The 14,189-nt window shown below is 48.7% G+C and overlaps 1 protein-coding gene across 1 annotated transcript in view; it reads left to right on the top strand.

Moving 5' to 3' along the window:
• The window catches only part of LOC136581056 (zinc finger protein 25-like), a 32,449-nt gene extending 18,715 nt beyond the window's left edge, over positions 1-13,734 (top strand). The window contains exons 5-8 of the mRNA XM_066582047.1: positions 8,365-8,474; positions 9,087-9,275; positions 9,353-9,476; positions 10,970-13,734. Of these exons, the coding sequence (XP_066438144.1) occupies positions 8,365-8,474; positions 9,087-9,275; positions 9,353-9,476; positions 10,970-11,847 (1,301 nt within the window). The 3' untranslated portion in view covers positions 11,848-13,734. The remainder of the gene's footprint in view (positions 1-8,364; positions 8,475-9,086; positions 9,276-9,352; positions 9,477-10,969) is intronic.
• The last annotated feature ends 455 nt before the right edge of the window (positions 13,735-14,189 follow it).

The raw sequence follows: 14,189 nt of genomic DNA on the forward strand, positions 1-14,189 counted from the left end.
GCCTGTCACTGCCTTCAGTTTACTGCGTCTCTGCTGGGGGTAGTAGTTGTTGAATTAATACCCAGCCTTGCGCATAATTGTTGCCTGGCTCTGCAGTGCGTTACGTACGCGAAGTCAGCCTCCAACAGGGAAATCGAAATACAGACTATATCACAGGCAGTGCGGTTGTTCACAAAAACTTCCAAAAAAATACAATATTAGGCCTGCCTGTCACTGCCTTCAGTTTACTGCATCTCTGCTGGGGGTAGTAGTTGTTGAATTAATACCCAGCCTTGCGCATAATTGTTGCCTCCCTCTGCAGTGCGTTACGTATGCGAAGTCAGCCTCCAACAGGGAAATCGAAATACAGACTATATCACAGGCAGTGCGGTTGTTCACAAAAACTTCCAAAAAAATACAATATTAGGCCTGCCTGTCACTGCCTTCAGTTTACTGCATCTCTGCTGGGGGTAGTAGTTGTTGAATTAATACCCAGCCTTGCGCATAATTGTTGCCTGGCTCTGCAGTGCGTTACGTACGCGAAGTCAGCCTCCAACAGGGAAATCGAAATACAGACTATATCACAGGCAGTGTGGTTGTTCAAAAAAACTTCCAAAAAATACAATATTAGGCCTGCCTGTCATTGCCTTCAGTTTACTGCGTCTCTGCTGGGGGTAGTAGTTGTTGAATTAATACCCAGCCTTGCGCATAATTGTTGCCTGGCTCTGCAGTGCGTTACGTATGCGAAGTCAGCCTCCAACCACAGGCCAATAAGTGGCACATTTAATTATAGCGTTCTGTTTCTGCTAATCTCGTAATACACCATGCTGAGGGGTCGGGGTAGGCCTAGAGGACGTGGACGGGGGCGAGGACGCGGAGGTCCAAGTCAGGGTGTGGGAACAGGCCGAGCTCCTGGTCCAGGTGTATCGCAGCCAACTGCTGTGGGATTAGGAGAGAGGTAAGTTTCTGGGGTCCCCAGATTCATCTCACAATTAATGGGTCCACGCGGTAGACCTTTATTAGAAAATGAGCAGTGTGAACAGGTCCTGTCGTGGATGCCAGAAAGTGCATCCAGCAATCTATCAACCACACAGTCTTCTAGGCCGTCCACAGCTGTAACTCTGAATCCTCTGGCTGCTGCTCCTCCTTCCTCCCAGCCTCCTCACTCCATGAAAATGACACATTCTGAGGAGCAGGCAGACTCCCAGGAACTGTTCTCAGGCCCCTGCCCAGATTGGGCAGAAACCGTTCCTCTCCCACTAGAGGAGTTTATCGTGACCGCCCAACCTTTCGAAAGTTCCCGGGGTCCGGGGGATGAGGCTGGGGACTTTCGGCAACTGTCTCAAGAGCTTTCAGTGGGTGAGGAGGACGATGACAATGAGACACAGTTGTCTATCAGTGAGGTAGTAGTAAGGGCAGTAAGTCCGAGGGAGGAGCGCACAGAGCATTCGGAGGAAGAGCCGCTGGACGATGAGGTGACTGACCCCACCTGGTGTGATAAGCCAACTGAGGACCGGTCTTCAGAGGGGGAGGCAATTGTAGCCACAGCACAGGTTGGAAGAGGCAGTGGGGTGGCCAGGGGTAGAGGCAGGGCCAGACCGAATAATCCACCAACTGTTTCCCAAAGCGCCCCCTCGCGCCATGCCACCCTGCAGAGGCTGAGGTGCTCAAAGCTGTGGCAGTTTTTCACTGAGAGTGCAGACGACCGACGAACTGTGGTGTGCAAGGTTTGTCGCGCCAAGATCAGCCAGGGAGCCACCACCACCAGCCTCACCACCAGCATGCGCAGGCATATGATGGCCAAGCACCCCACAAGGTGGGACGAAGGCCGTTCACCGCCTCCGGTTTGCACCACTGCCTCTCCCCCTGTGCCCCAACCTGCCACTGAGATCCAACCTCCCTCTCAGGACACAGGCACGACCGTCTCCCGGCCTGCACCCACACGCTCACCTTCGCTGTCCTCGGCCCCATCCAGCAATGTCTCTCAGCGCAGCGTCCAGCTGTCGCAAGCGCAACTGTTTGAGCACAAGCGCAAGTTCGCCGCCATGCACCCGCACGCTCAAGCGTTAAACGTGCACATAGCCAAATTGATCAGCCTGGAGATGCTACCGTATAGGCTTGTGGAAACGGAGGCTTTCAAAAACATGATGGCGGCGGCGGCCCCGCGCTACTCGGTTCCCAGTCGCCACTACTTTTCCCGATGTGCCGTCCCAGCCCTGCACGACCACATCTCCCGCAACATTGTACGCGCCCTCACCAATGCGGTTACTGCCAAGGTCCACTTAACAACGGACACGTGGACAAGCACAGGCGGGCAGGGCCACTATATCTCCTTGACGGCACATTGGGTGAATTTAGTGGAGGCTGGGACCGAGTCAGAGCCTGGGACCGCTCACATCCTACCCACCCCCAGAATTGCGGGCCCCAGCTCGGTGGTGGTATCTGCGGGGGTGTATGCTTCCTCCACTAAACCACCCTCCTCCTCCTCCTACGCAACCTCTGTCTCGCAATCAAGATGTGTCAGCAGCAGCACGTCGCCACCAGTCAGTGTCGCGCGGGGTGGCAGCACAGCAGTGGGCAAGCGCCAGCAGGCCGTGCTGAAACTACTCAACTTAGGAGAGAAGAGGGACACGGCCCACGAACTGTTGCAGGGTCTGATAGAGCAGACCGACTGCTGGCTTTCGCCGCTGAGCCTCCAACCGGGCATGGTCGTGTGTGACAACGGCCGTAACCTGGTGGCGGTTCTGCAGCTCGGCAGCCTCACGCACGTGCCATGCCTGGCCCATGTCTTTAATTTGGTGGTTCAGCGGTTTCTGAAAAGCTACCTATGTTTGTCAGACCTGCTCGGAAAGGTGCGCCGGGTCAGCGCACATTTCCACAAGTCCAACACGGACGCTGCCACCCTGCGGACCCTGCAACATCGGTTTAATCTGCCAGTGCACCGACTGCTGTGCGACGTGCCCACAGGTGGAACTCTACGCTCCACATGTTGGCCAGGCTCTATGAGCAGCGTAGAGCTATAGTGGAATACTAACTCCAACATGGGCGGCGTAGTGGAAGTCAGCCTCCTCAATTCTTTACAGAAGAGTGGGCCTGGTTGGCAGACATCTGCCAGGTCCTTGAAAACTTTGAAGAGTCTACCCTGATGGTGAGCGGCGATGCTGCAATCATTAGCGTCACCATTCCTCTGCTATGCCTCTTGAGAAGTTCCCTGCAAAGCATAAAGGCAGACGCTTTGCGCTCGGAAATGGAGGGGGGGAAGACAGTATGTCGCTGGATAGTCAGAGCACCCGCATGTCTATATCTCAGCGCGTTGAAGAGGAGGGGGAGGAGCATGAGGAGGAGGGGGAAGAGACAGCTTGGCCCACTGCTGAGGGTACCCATGCTGCTTGCCTGTCATCCTTTCAGTGTGTATGGCCTGAGGAGGAGGAGGAGGATCCTGAAAGTGATCTTCCTAGGGAGGACAGCCATGTGTTGCGTACAGGTACCCTGGCACACATGGCTGACTTCATGTTAGGATGCCGTTCTCGTGACCCTCGCGTTACATGCATTCTGGCCACTACGGATTACTGGGTGTCCACACTGCTCGACCCACGGTATAAGGAGAACCTTTCCACTCTCATACCCGAAGAGGAAAGGGGTTCGAGAGTGATGTTATACCACAGGACCCTGGCGGACACACTGATGGTAAAATTCCCATCCGACAGCGCTAGTGGCAGAAGGTGCAGTTCCGAGGGCCAGGTAGCAGGGGAGGCGCGGAGATCAGGCAGCATGTACAGCGCAGGCAGGGGAACACTCTCCAAGGCCTTTGCCAGTTTTATGGCTCCCCAGCAAGACTGTGTCACCGCTCCCCAGTCAAGGCTGAGTCGGCGGGAGCACTGTAAAAGGATGGTGAGGGAGTACGTAGCGGATCGCACGACCATCCTCGGTGACGCCTCTGCCCCCTACAACTACTGGGTGTCGAAGCTGGACACGTGGCCTGAACTCGCGCTGTATGCCCTGGAGGTGCTTGCTTGTCCTGCGGCTAGCGTCTTGTGTTTAGTGTGGCTGGGGGAATCATCACGGATAAGCGCACCCGCCTGTCAACTGACAGTGCCGACAGGCTTACACTCAGAAAGATGAACAAAGCCTGGATTTCCCCAGACTTCTCTTCTCCACCAGCGGACAGCAGCGGTACCTAAACAATATGTAGGCTGCACCCGCGGATGGAAGCATCGTTCTCTATCACCATACAAAACGGGGACCTTTTAGCTTCATCAATCTGTGTATTATATTCATCCTCCTCCTCCTGCTCCTCCTCCTGAAAGTTCACGTAATCACGTCGAACGGGCAATTTTTCTTAGGCCCACAAGGCTCAGTCATATGACTTTTGTAAACAATGTTTATACGTTTCAATTCTCATTAAATCGTTGAAAATTGCACCTGAACCAATTTTTATTTTAACTGCCTCCAGGCCTAGTTACAAATTAAGCCACATTAACCAAAGCGATTAATGGGTTTCACCTGCCCTCTTGGTTGGGCATGGGCAATTTTTCTGAGGTACATTGGTACTGTTGGTACACCAATTTTTTTGGGCCATCACCTACAGTGTAATCCTAGTAATTTTTATGGGCTTCGCCTGCACTCATGGTACAGCAAGGTGTGTGGGGTTGGCCTACACTTTTGCTACATAAATGTAACTGGGGCCTTGTCTATACTGCAACTACTGAATTGTGAAAGAGACTGTTATCTCCCTAAACTGCTGCAACGGGAATGTTACTGTGGCCTGTCTTGACTACTACTACTACTGAAATGGAACTAATACTGTGCTCCCCCTATACTGCTGCTTCGGAATTGTTACTGTGGCCTGTCTGGACTGCTACTACTACTGAAATGGAACTAAGACTGTGCTCCCCCTATACTGCTGCTTCGGAATTGTTACTGGGGCCTGTCTTGACTGCTACTACTACTGAAATGGAACTAAGACTGTGCTCCCCCTATACTGCTGCTTCGGAATTGTTACTGGGGCCTGTCTTGACTGCTACTACTACTGAAATGGAACTAATACTGTGCTCCCCCTATACTGCTGCTTCGGAATTGTTACTGGGACCTGTCTTGACTGCTACTACTACTGAAATGGAACTAATACTGTTCTCCCCCTATACTGCTGCTTCGGAATTGTTACTGGGGCCTGTCTGGACTGCTACTATTACTGAAATGGAACTAAGACTGTGCTCCCCCTATAATGCTGCTAGTGATATGTTACTGGGGTCTGTCCCTAATGCTACCGCTGAAATGTTACTAATTCTGGGCTCTGCCTATACCGCTGCTAATGCTATGTCACTGGGGTGTGGAAACGGAGGCTTCCCAAAGACATGATGGTGGCGAGGCCATTTCCCACCAACGCGGTTACTGTTAAGGTGCATATAACCACGGACACGTGGAGAGGACACGTAGTGCCTCAAAAACATTCCCCTCCTCATTCTTGGCAAATACCTTTGCATTGGTCCGTCTGGTGGCAGCCTAAGAATTTCACCTTTACCGACACAACAAGAGAGCCCCCCCACCATCCCCCCGCCACGGCCCACTTAATCCTGGCCACATTCCGAAAACCAACTAAATAAAACCGTGCTACTAGGTCCGCAGTCGCCACCACATTCCCACCAACGCGGTTACTGTTAAGGTACATATTACCAGTCTGACTGGGGCATGCACTGTGGGCCAAAGCACACCTGTATTGTATGTGACGTTAGCTCTGCTGAGCAGGGCACTGCAATGGGATTTATTTATGTACCGCCGGTGGGTTCCAGGGAGCCACCTATGCTGTGGTTCCACAGGGACTTCACATTAGGGATTTGTACCTGCCAGTGTCTATGTATTAAAAACCCCGGTCAGACTGGGGCATGCAGTGTGGGCCAAAGCCCACCTGCATTTCATCGGACGTAACCTCAGCTGTGCTGGGCAATGCAATGGGATATATTTATGTACCGCCAGTGGCTTCCTGGGACCCACCTATGCTGTCGGTCCACACGGAGTTGTAACTGCATGTGTCTACTTATAAAGAACCCCAGTCTGACTGGGGCATGGAGTGTGGGCCGAAGCCCACCTGCATTAAACCTGACGTTACCTCAGCTGTGCTGGGCACTGCAGTGGGATTTATTTATGTACCGCCGGTGTGTTCCAGGGAGCCACCCATGCTGTTGGTCCACACGGACTTCACATAAGTGAGTTGTACCTGCTTGTGTCTATGTATTAAAAACCCCAGTCAGACTGGGGCATGCAGTGTGGGCCGAAGCCCACCTGCATTTCATCGGACGTAACCTCAGCTGTGCTGGGCACTGCAATGGGATATATTTATGTACCGCCGGTGGCTTCCTGGGACCCACCTATGCTGTCAGTCCACACGGAGTTGTAACTGCATGTGTCTACTTATAAGGAACCCCAGTCTGACTGGGGCATGCAGTGTGGGCCGAAGCCCACCTGCATTAAACCTGACGTTACCTCAGCTGTGCTGGGCACTGTAATGGGATTTATTTATGTATCGCCAGTGGCTTCCTGGGACCCACCCATGCTGTCGGTCCACACGGAGTTGTACCTGCCTGTGTCTATGTATTAAAAACCCCGGTCTGACTGGGGCATGCAGTGTGGGCCGAAGCCCACCTGTATTTAATCTGACGTTAGCTCTACTATCCGGGGCACTGCATTGGGACAAACTACAGGAGCAATACAGCGCTAATGAGATGTGCACAGCTACGCTAGCATTGGAGTCTGCTGTAGGCACGCGATTGCTGAGGGTTTGTGCAGAGGCCTATGTCCTGGGTGCAGTGAAAGTCTGCTTCCAGCCTAGGATTGCTGAATCTGTGGGCTGAGGCCTATGTCGTGGGCGCGGTGCAAGTCTGCCATGTTTGGCCGCTCAGATCAATTTTTTGTTCATGTCTTGGGTTTCCTAGGACTCACCTATGCTGTTGGTGCCAACTTAGTTCCCATTGCGGTGTTTGACCTGTCTGGCACAAAGGCATTGACTGACTTGGGTAGGGGGCAGAGCGCTGACAACTTTCCCCTTGCAGTGTGGATTGAGCTTTGCGACAGCTTGACAGAATGAATACTGTGTGGCACATGGATTCCCCATTGCTATGCCCACGTTTGCAGCTCCTGACGGAGGTGGCACAGGATTGGAGTTCTCATTGCTTTTGTACAGCATTGTGGGCTATCGCCCCGCTCCTTTTAAAGAGGGTCGCTGCCTGGCCCTGCCAACCCTCTGCAGTGTGTGCCTGCGGTTCCTCCTCATGGCAGACGCACTTATAAATAGACATGAGGGTGGTGTGGCTGTGCGGCCAGCGTGTGGCATGAGGGCAGCTGAAGGCTGCGCAGGGACACTTTGGTGTGCGCTGTGGACACTTGGTCGTGCGGGGGGGTTGGGTAGCATGTAACCCAAGAGAAGAGGCAGGGGTGTGTCCCGCAGGCAGTGCTTGTGCTTTGTTGGAGATAGTGTGGTGCTTAGCTAAGGTATGCCTTGCTAATGAGGGTTTGTCCGAAGTAAAAATTGGTGGTGGGGGGGGCACTCTTGCCGCTATTGTGGCTGAATAGTGGGACCTGGGAACCTGAAATGAAGCCCAGCATGTCGCCCCTCGCCTGCCCTATCCGTTTCTGTGTCATTTCCAGCACTTTCTTGGGTTTTGCAGATTTTCACAAATGAAAACCTTAGCGAGCATTGGCGATATACAAAAATGCTCGGGTCGCCCATTGACTTCAATGGGGTTCGTTACTCGAAACGAACCCTCGAGCATCGCGAAAAGTTCGACTCGAGTAACGAGCACCCGAGCATTTTGGTGCTCGCTCATCTCTAGTGATTATTATTTACCCTCACATGCTGTAGGAAACTGCACCTCCAAGTCCCCCAGTGGGCAACAAGACTCTTTCTATTTCCCAAAGCAGCCAATATTGACCCCTTCCAACAGACATATACATGTACATGGCAGGAAAGGTCTCCTTCCCATATCCTAACATACATGTACGTGATGGGGATGGCGCTGGGTACAGAAGCTGTGTGTATGCAATCACCTGTTGGACGGCAGCTGTGATTGATATCTGCCTTACAACATTCAGTGCAGAAAGGGTTAAACCTCAGGGATCAGCTTTTTCTCCCCACCATTTAACCCTTTCTGCACCATAGTCGATACTGTCCACCTGGCACCTCATAGGGGTCAGTAATAATATCTTAGATATATCCTAATTGACGTTTTAATCCTTCTTTTGTCAGCTTAGCACTTCTTGATACATAGATGGTCACTGGCTAGATATTCTTTGATATTTTTCGTATTCTTCCCATCTAGTGAAATTATCTTCTTTGCTGGATGTCATCTCTCATTGGATTTGAGTATTGATCATTTTTTTCCCCTTCTCTAGGTGCCTTCCCTTCCGTCAAGTCACCAAATAATTGTCCATTTGCCAACTACAAGATGGCTGAGCAGATATTAAACCTCACCCTGGAGATCATCTACCTGCTGACCGGAGAGGTAAGGACTTCTGGGAATAAGATCACTCTTCGGGCCCATCCATAGTAGCCTATGAGACTATTCAGATGGCCAATGTTTCACATGGACCAATAGTCTGTGCAATGTTTTTTGTGCCCATTTTGCACGGGCACAACTCACACACAGCAATGTGAGTACGGCACTAATTGAATTATTAAAGAGACACATTTTTTTTTTTTCATGTATTAACCAGGAATACGTGACTATTTATATATACAATCATACCTCTAGCTTTGTTGTCTTCTACTTTCGCGGGTTTCCAGTTTCGCCGATTCTTCAGCGCAGAATTTTGCCTCTACTTTTGCTGCCTGCTTCTAGTTTTGCCGGCGGTCCATGCATGCTCCAATCACAGCCATTCATGGATAAATGGCTGTAATTGGAGCATCCAGCGTTGACTGTGATTGGCTGAGCGGGCTGTCACTCAGCCAATCAGAGCAATCGCTTGCTGGAGGCGGGGGATTTCAATCCCCGTCACTAGCAAGATGCTGTGCCGGCTTGACAAGTGCCCAGTAGCCTGCATGGAGGTCTGGAGAGCGGTCCCCGGCAGGCATGGCCAAAAAGATAATATTCATCAGTGCATCTCTCCATACACAGAATTGCATAGTAGTGAAGAAACCTGATGAGCATGTGACAACCAGCTCCAATCCCCACATGTCTAGAGGATGGAGCAAGAGCCAAAGCCCCATCAAGGCGCCTCCACCTCCATTACGGACACATACTAGAGACAGTGAGCAGAAGATCCTGGAGCTCACCAGTAAGATCATTCAGATGCTGACCGGAGAGGTGAGCGCTGCCGGGACATAATAGGGTAACATGAAGGTACAATGTGTCTTGATGGTGACTGTATCATTGTGTCGCAGGTCCCTGTAAGGTGTCAGGACGTCACTGTCCATCTCTCTATGGAAGAGTGGGAGTATTTAGAAGAACATAAGGATCAGTACAAGGAGGTCATGATGGAGGACCACCAGCCCCTCACATCACAGGGTGAGAGAAAGTTATTTTTGGCTGTGATTTTTCCCTGTCCTGTTCTCTGGATAAAGAAGGAAATCAAACAAGACACAATGGCTTAACGTGTTAACAACTACCCACCGTATATCTATGGCGGCAGGTCTTGAGTGGTGTACGGAGCAGGCTCGGGAGCCGAGCTCGTTCTATACAGGGGCGAGTTTCCGACAGCTGACACCAACCTACAATGGCCACAATCAGAGTTAGCTCTGATTATGGCTGTTAACCCCTTAGATGCCACTGTCAACATTGACAGCAGCAAATAAACAGCTAGTTCCCTTTAGAGCTCTAGTTGAGGGTGCCGATGCACATGACAGTCCGGAGCCTAATGAAGGCTTATTTAATAGATTAAAGTTAAAAATACAACATACTGCAATACTCATGTAGTGCAGTATACTGTACAAATGATTGCTTGCTGATCCACAGAACTGGACTTTGGTGGGAATCGAATGTCTGGTGTCAGCCTTGATCCTTGGTGGCCGAGGTGGTGTGTACTTACTTTACAGTACTACTGCTGTAAAGTCAGGTGACTGACTGATGTGGCACTAGCAGCCCAGACCGGCGAAGGTATTGCAGGATCATCATCCATAAGCTCCTGCAGCAGTACTAGCAGTTTCAGATATGTGCCAAGACTGTCACTGGATGTTCCATTTTGTTGCCATTCCATTGTATTTACTTGACTCTCCTTGAGTATTCAAGGTTTTCTTTTCCTTTTTATCCCTGTACATATCTTTTATTTACATCTTCTCTTGTCTTTGCTCCTCCGTCTACTTTCTTCTGTTCTTTTTTTCTTTATATTTTCTCTCCCTTCCTTCTTTGTCTCTAGTTTCTGCATTTTTCTCTGCTTTCAAACTCTGAGCAGATTTATAAGTCCTAGTTATAAAAACAGGTCTCGTCACCAAATAAACACTGGGGTACATTTATTATACGGGTTGCGCCAGAATTCTGGCCACAAAGAGTTGCAATTTTGGCGTAAATTTCTTACTCCAACTCTGACAGTTTTTAAAAAGTGGGTGGGGCCTTGTATCCGTCCATTCAGCATGTAAAGGAATGAGCAATTCAGAAACTACAACTCTCAGCAGCTCTACTTACCAAGCTAACATACCAGATTTTTGAATCAAGGGGAATATTTTAAGGGTGTGATCTCTATAAAGGGGCGGAGTCTGGCTGTAAAATTTTGGACTGTTCATGATTTTGGGTCAATTGTCCAGAAAAGAAAATTGCCACGATTGTTGGCAACTCTGGGGACTGTTCCTCTAAAAGAGGGACAATTGTGAGGTCTGGGTGTCTTAGACACATTCCTCACTGCTCTTGGACGGACCAGTGTTGATGATATCAGTACTGTATCCATCTAAAAGCACAATGGGGAGGGGTGTCTCATACTTCGAAATCAGGGGTATATTGATTCCTTGCAATAACTGGAAAGTTTTTATTTTGTTTATGAATGAATATTTTTGTCTTTATCTCAATAGATGATCATTTAAAATTCCAACAAGGCGATCTCCCTTCTCATTGCGAAATAGGATATGATATTAATGAAGAACACTTCATTACTCCAAGTCCTTCAGTCATCCACCCAACAGATCTATCATCGGATCCCACCACCCTCATGATGCCACCCCCTGAATTACAAATTAATAAACAATTCCCATGTTCAGAATGTGGAAAGTTTTTCATATCTAATTCAAAACTTATCAGACACCAGAGAAGTCACATTATGGAGAAGCCATTTTCATGTCCAGAATGTGAGAAGTGTTTCAAACTTGAAAGACATCTTATTGATCATCTGAAAAATCACACGGGGGAGAAGCCGTATTCATGTTCTGAATGTGGGAAACGCTTTCTCTACAAATCAAATCTTGTCATCCATGAGAGAATGCACACGGGAGAGAAGCCATATTCATGTCCAGAATGCGGCAAATGTTTTATAGCAAATTCAAAACTTATCAGACACCTGAGAAGTCACACCATGGAGAAGCCTTATTCATGCCCAGAATGCGAGAAATGTTTTTCCTACAAATCCTATCTTGTCATCCATCAGAGAATCCACACAGGAGAAAAGCCATATTTGTGTTCGGATTGTGGGAAATGTTTTGTGTCCAATTCGAAACTTGTTAGACACCAGAGAATTCACGTCAGAGAGAAGCTATATTCATGCCCAGAGCAATGTTTTATCCAGAATAGAGGGCTGTCTACACACCAGATAAGTCACAGCCAGGAAGAGGCCATAGTCATGTCCAGAATGTGGGAGATGTCTTACAGTGCTATAGACTCCTACACATCAGAGAATTCACACGCGGAGAAGTTGGATTTATGTTCAGAATATGCAAACATTTTTCTAAGTAGTTGAATATTTTTAGACATTTCTGTTTAATTAGATTAAAGCAACCATCTGGTTTAGGGACAAAATTATTTTATCTGCAGTTGTTCTTTTCTGCCGTTGTCCCTCTGATCCACTAGATCCAGGTCCCGTTTTCAGTCGTTTAAGATGGCGGCAGCAATTTGGTAACTCCCTAATACACACAGTGCACTGCTCTGTGATAGGCCAGTGCTGATCACATGAGCAGCTCTGGCCAATTGGAGAGCAGATATAGTGAACTAGTGGTCTAACACTACAAATGTGCTGTGGTGATTACGTAGTTTGAAGATTGTGTTAGTTATCTGGGATGGCTGAAAATGGTACCCGGCACAGACAAATCAGAGGTACAGCAGGGAAGAACAACTGCAGGCCATATACCCCCCTCTCCGCTTCTGGGACATTTTGTCCCAGACCTGGAGCTTCGCTTTAAGTGATGCATCAGTTTTGGTTTTTGTTCACAGAGGTCTGGTTAATACTAGCACTATTGTGGATTTTACTCTTAGCTTTCTCTAGCACTGGTGGGGGTGTCTATAGGAGTGTTCTGCTACCTTTTGCACCTGCCTAGTAATTAGGGAGGGCTTTTATTCCTGTCTTGGTTGTGCATCTGTGCTGATTATTCTCAGTCTGCATCTGATGGTTTTTGATTTCAGACCTGTATCTTGGTTTCCTGTCTTTCCCTGCTCATCTCAAGCTAAGTACTGTAGTTACTGGTGGCAGTTGCATTCTTACTTAGTACTTTACTTCTGTCCCAGATAGGGACAGTGAATGACCAAGGATCAGTTGTGTTCTTATCAGGATGGGAGATCTGCTATAGGCAGGTACAGTTTCTCATTCTGAGTCATATGGGGAAAGTTCCTCTCTCCATCTGTTATTCCACACATTTCCTGTGGTCGTTTACGTTCTTTGTTCCACTGTGTGAACATAGCCCAGGAATTGTTCGGAGGGACGGTTTCAGTACATCCTGGTCATGTGACAGTGAGTTTGTCCCCTAGCCACAGGATATGGGATAACTTTATGATTGGTGAGAGTCCAACCACAAGGACCCCTATCAATCCAAAAACCAGGTTGTAGTCGCCCCTCGGGTGAATCGAGCGAAGTCACGCAGGCACACCATTGCTCCATTCACTGACAGCACCAGAGATTGCCAAAGCACATAAATTTGGTACTCTCCGGTGCTGTCATTGAAGTGAAAAGAGCAGCGTCATGATCTCCACTTCATTCACTCAGGACTGACTGTCACAGCATTCGGACCTCCATTGATTATATAGTTATTCCTTATCCTGTGGGTAGGGGATGACTTTAGAACTTTGCACAATCCCTTTAACTAGCACTGACTTACTACCTGTAAATTGCCAAAATGATAGACTGGCAACAGGTAATATTCCTCTTCATAGCTTTATGAACATTTGGTATATCTCTCTGGTGATGTGCAGATGTGATGGTAATGGTGGAGACAAGTTGGTTGCAGCATAATATGGTACACATGTTCATTCCTTAATAAGTGTAAACACTGCATCAATAACACTAAATCAGTCACAAATATACAAAGACCTAATGGCTAAAAAGAGTAAGAGGCTTTATCAGGCCTTACAGTCGTGTGGGGTAACCTATTCACAAAGTCTTTTCCCTGACTAGTCTCTTTCCTGGTTGTTCCTTATTACGCACCCTCGTTATATGCGCAGAAACACACAGGCCAAGAGAGAAGTCATTGACTCCCAACAAGCTATCTTCAGGAACAGAGAAGGACACTGACAGCTGATGCAACTATTCTGTTTTTATTATAATTACTTCATCCTTCACAAAGACTCCAATAAATTTTCCTTCTTATAAAAAACAAGTCTGAGTCCTCCTATTTTACCCTGAGACGGAATTATTTTACATTTGGGGAACCATCGAAAAAGCGGGCTGAAAAAAACCAAACAGAGGTTTCAAGCTTCTTGGAATATGAAGAACCTAGAATCTGAAGGTGGAGTACAGGTGCCAGATGCACTGATGATAGGAACCCAGCTGGTTGATAGAGGATGTTATGGTTGTCGTCAGTGGCTATTCCTACCTCCTCCCTCCGTGGTCAGCAAATCCTCCTCTTATCAGTTCTGGTCACTGTCACCTGTAAGGTGCATGTGTGCATCAGCTCTGGCACCCAGCTTTCCTTTTTCGGCCAATCCAGATTTGTCCCTGGGAGGTGCTTGAGCAATTGGTTCTATATGGTTCTGCAAAGGTGCTATTATTTTCTGACTAATTCCTAATCTGATTAATGCCCAATTCACCCAGCTTTCCCATCTTCTCCTGTCCTGACCTTGGCTTGTACTCTAACCGTGATATATCTGCTGCTT

The sequence above is a fragment of the Eleutherodactylus coqui genome, chromosome 10 (genome assembly GCF_035609145.1).
Source record: "Eleutherodactylus coqui strain aEleCoq1 chromosome 10, aEleCoq1.hap1, whole genome shotgun sequence".
Classification (NCBI taxonomy): Eukaryota; Metazoa; Chordata; class Amphibia; order Anura; family Eleutherodactylidae; genus Eleutherodactylus; species Eleutherodactylus coqui.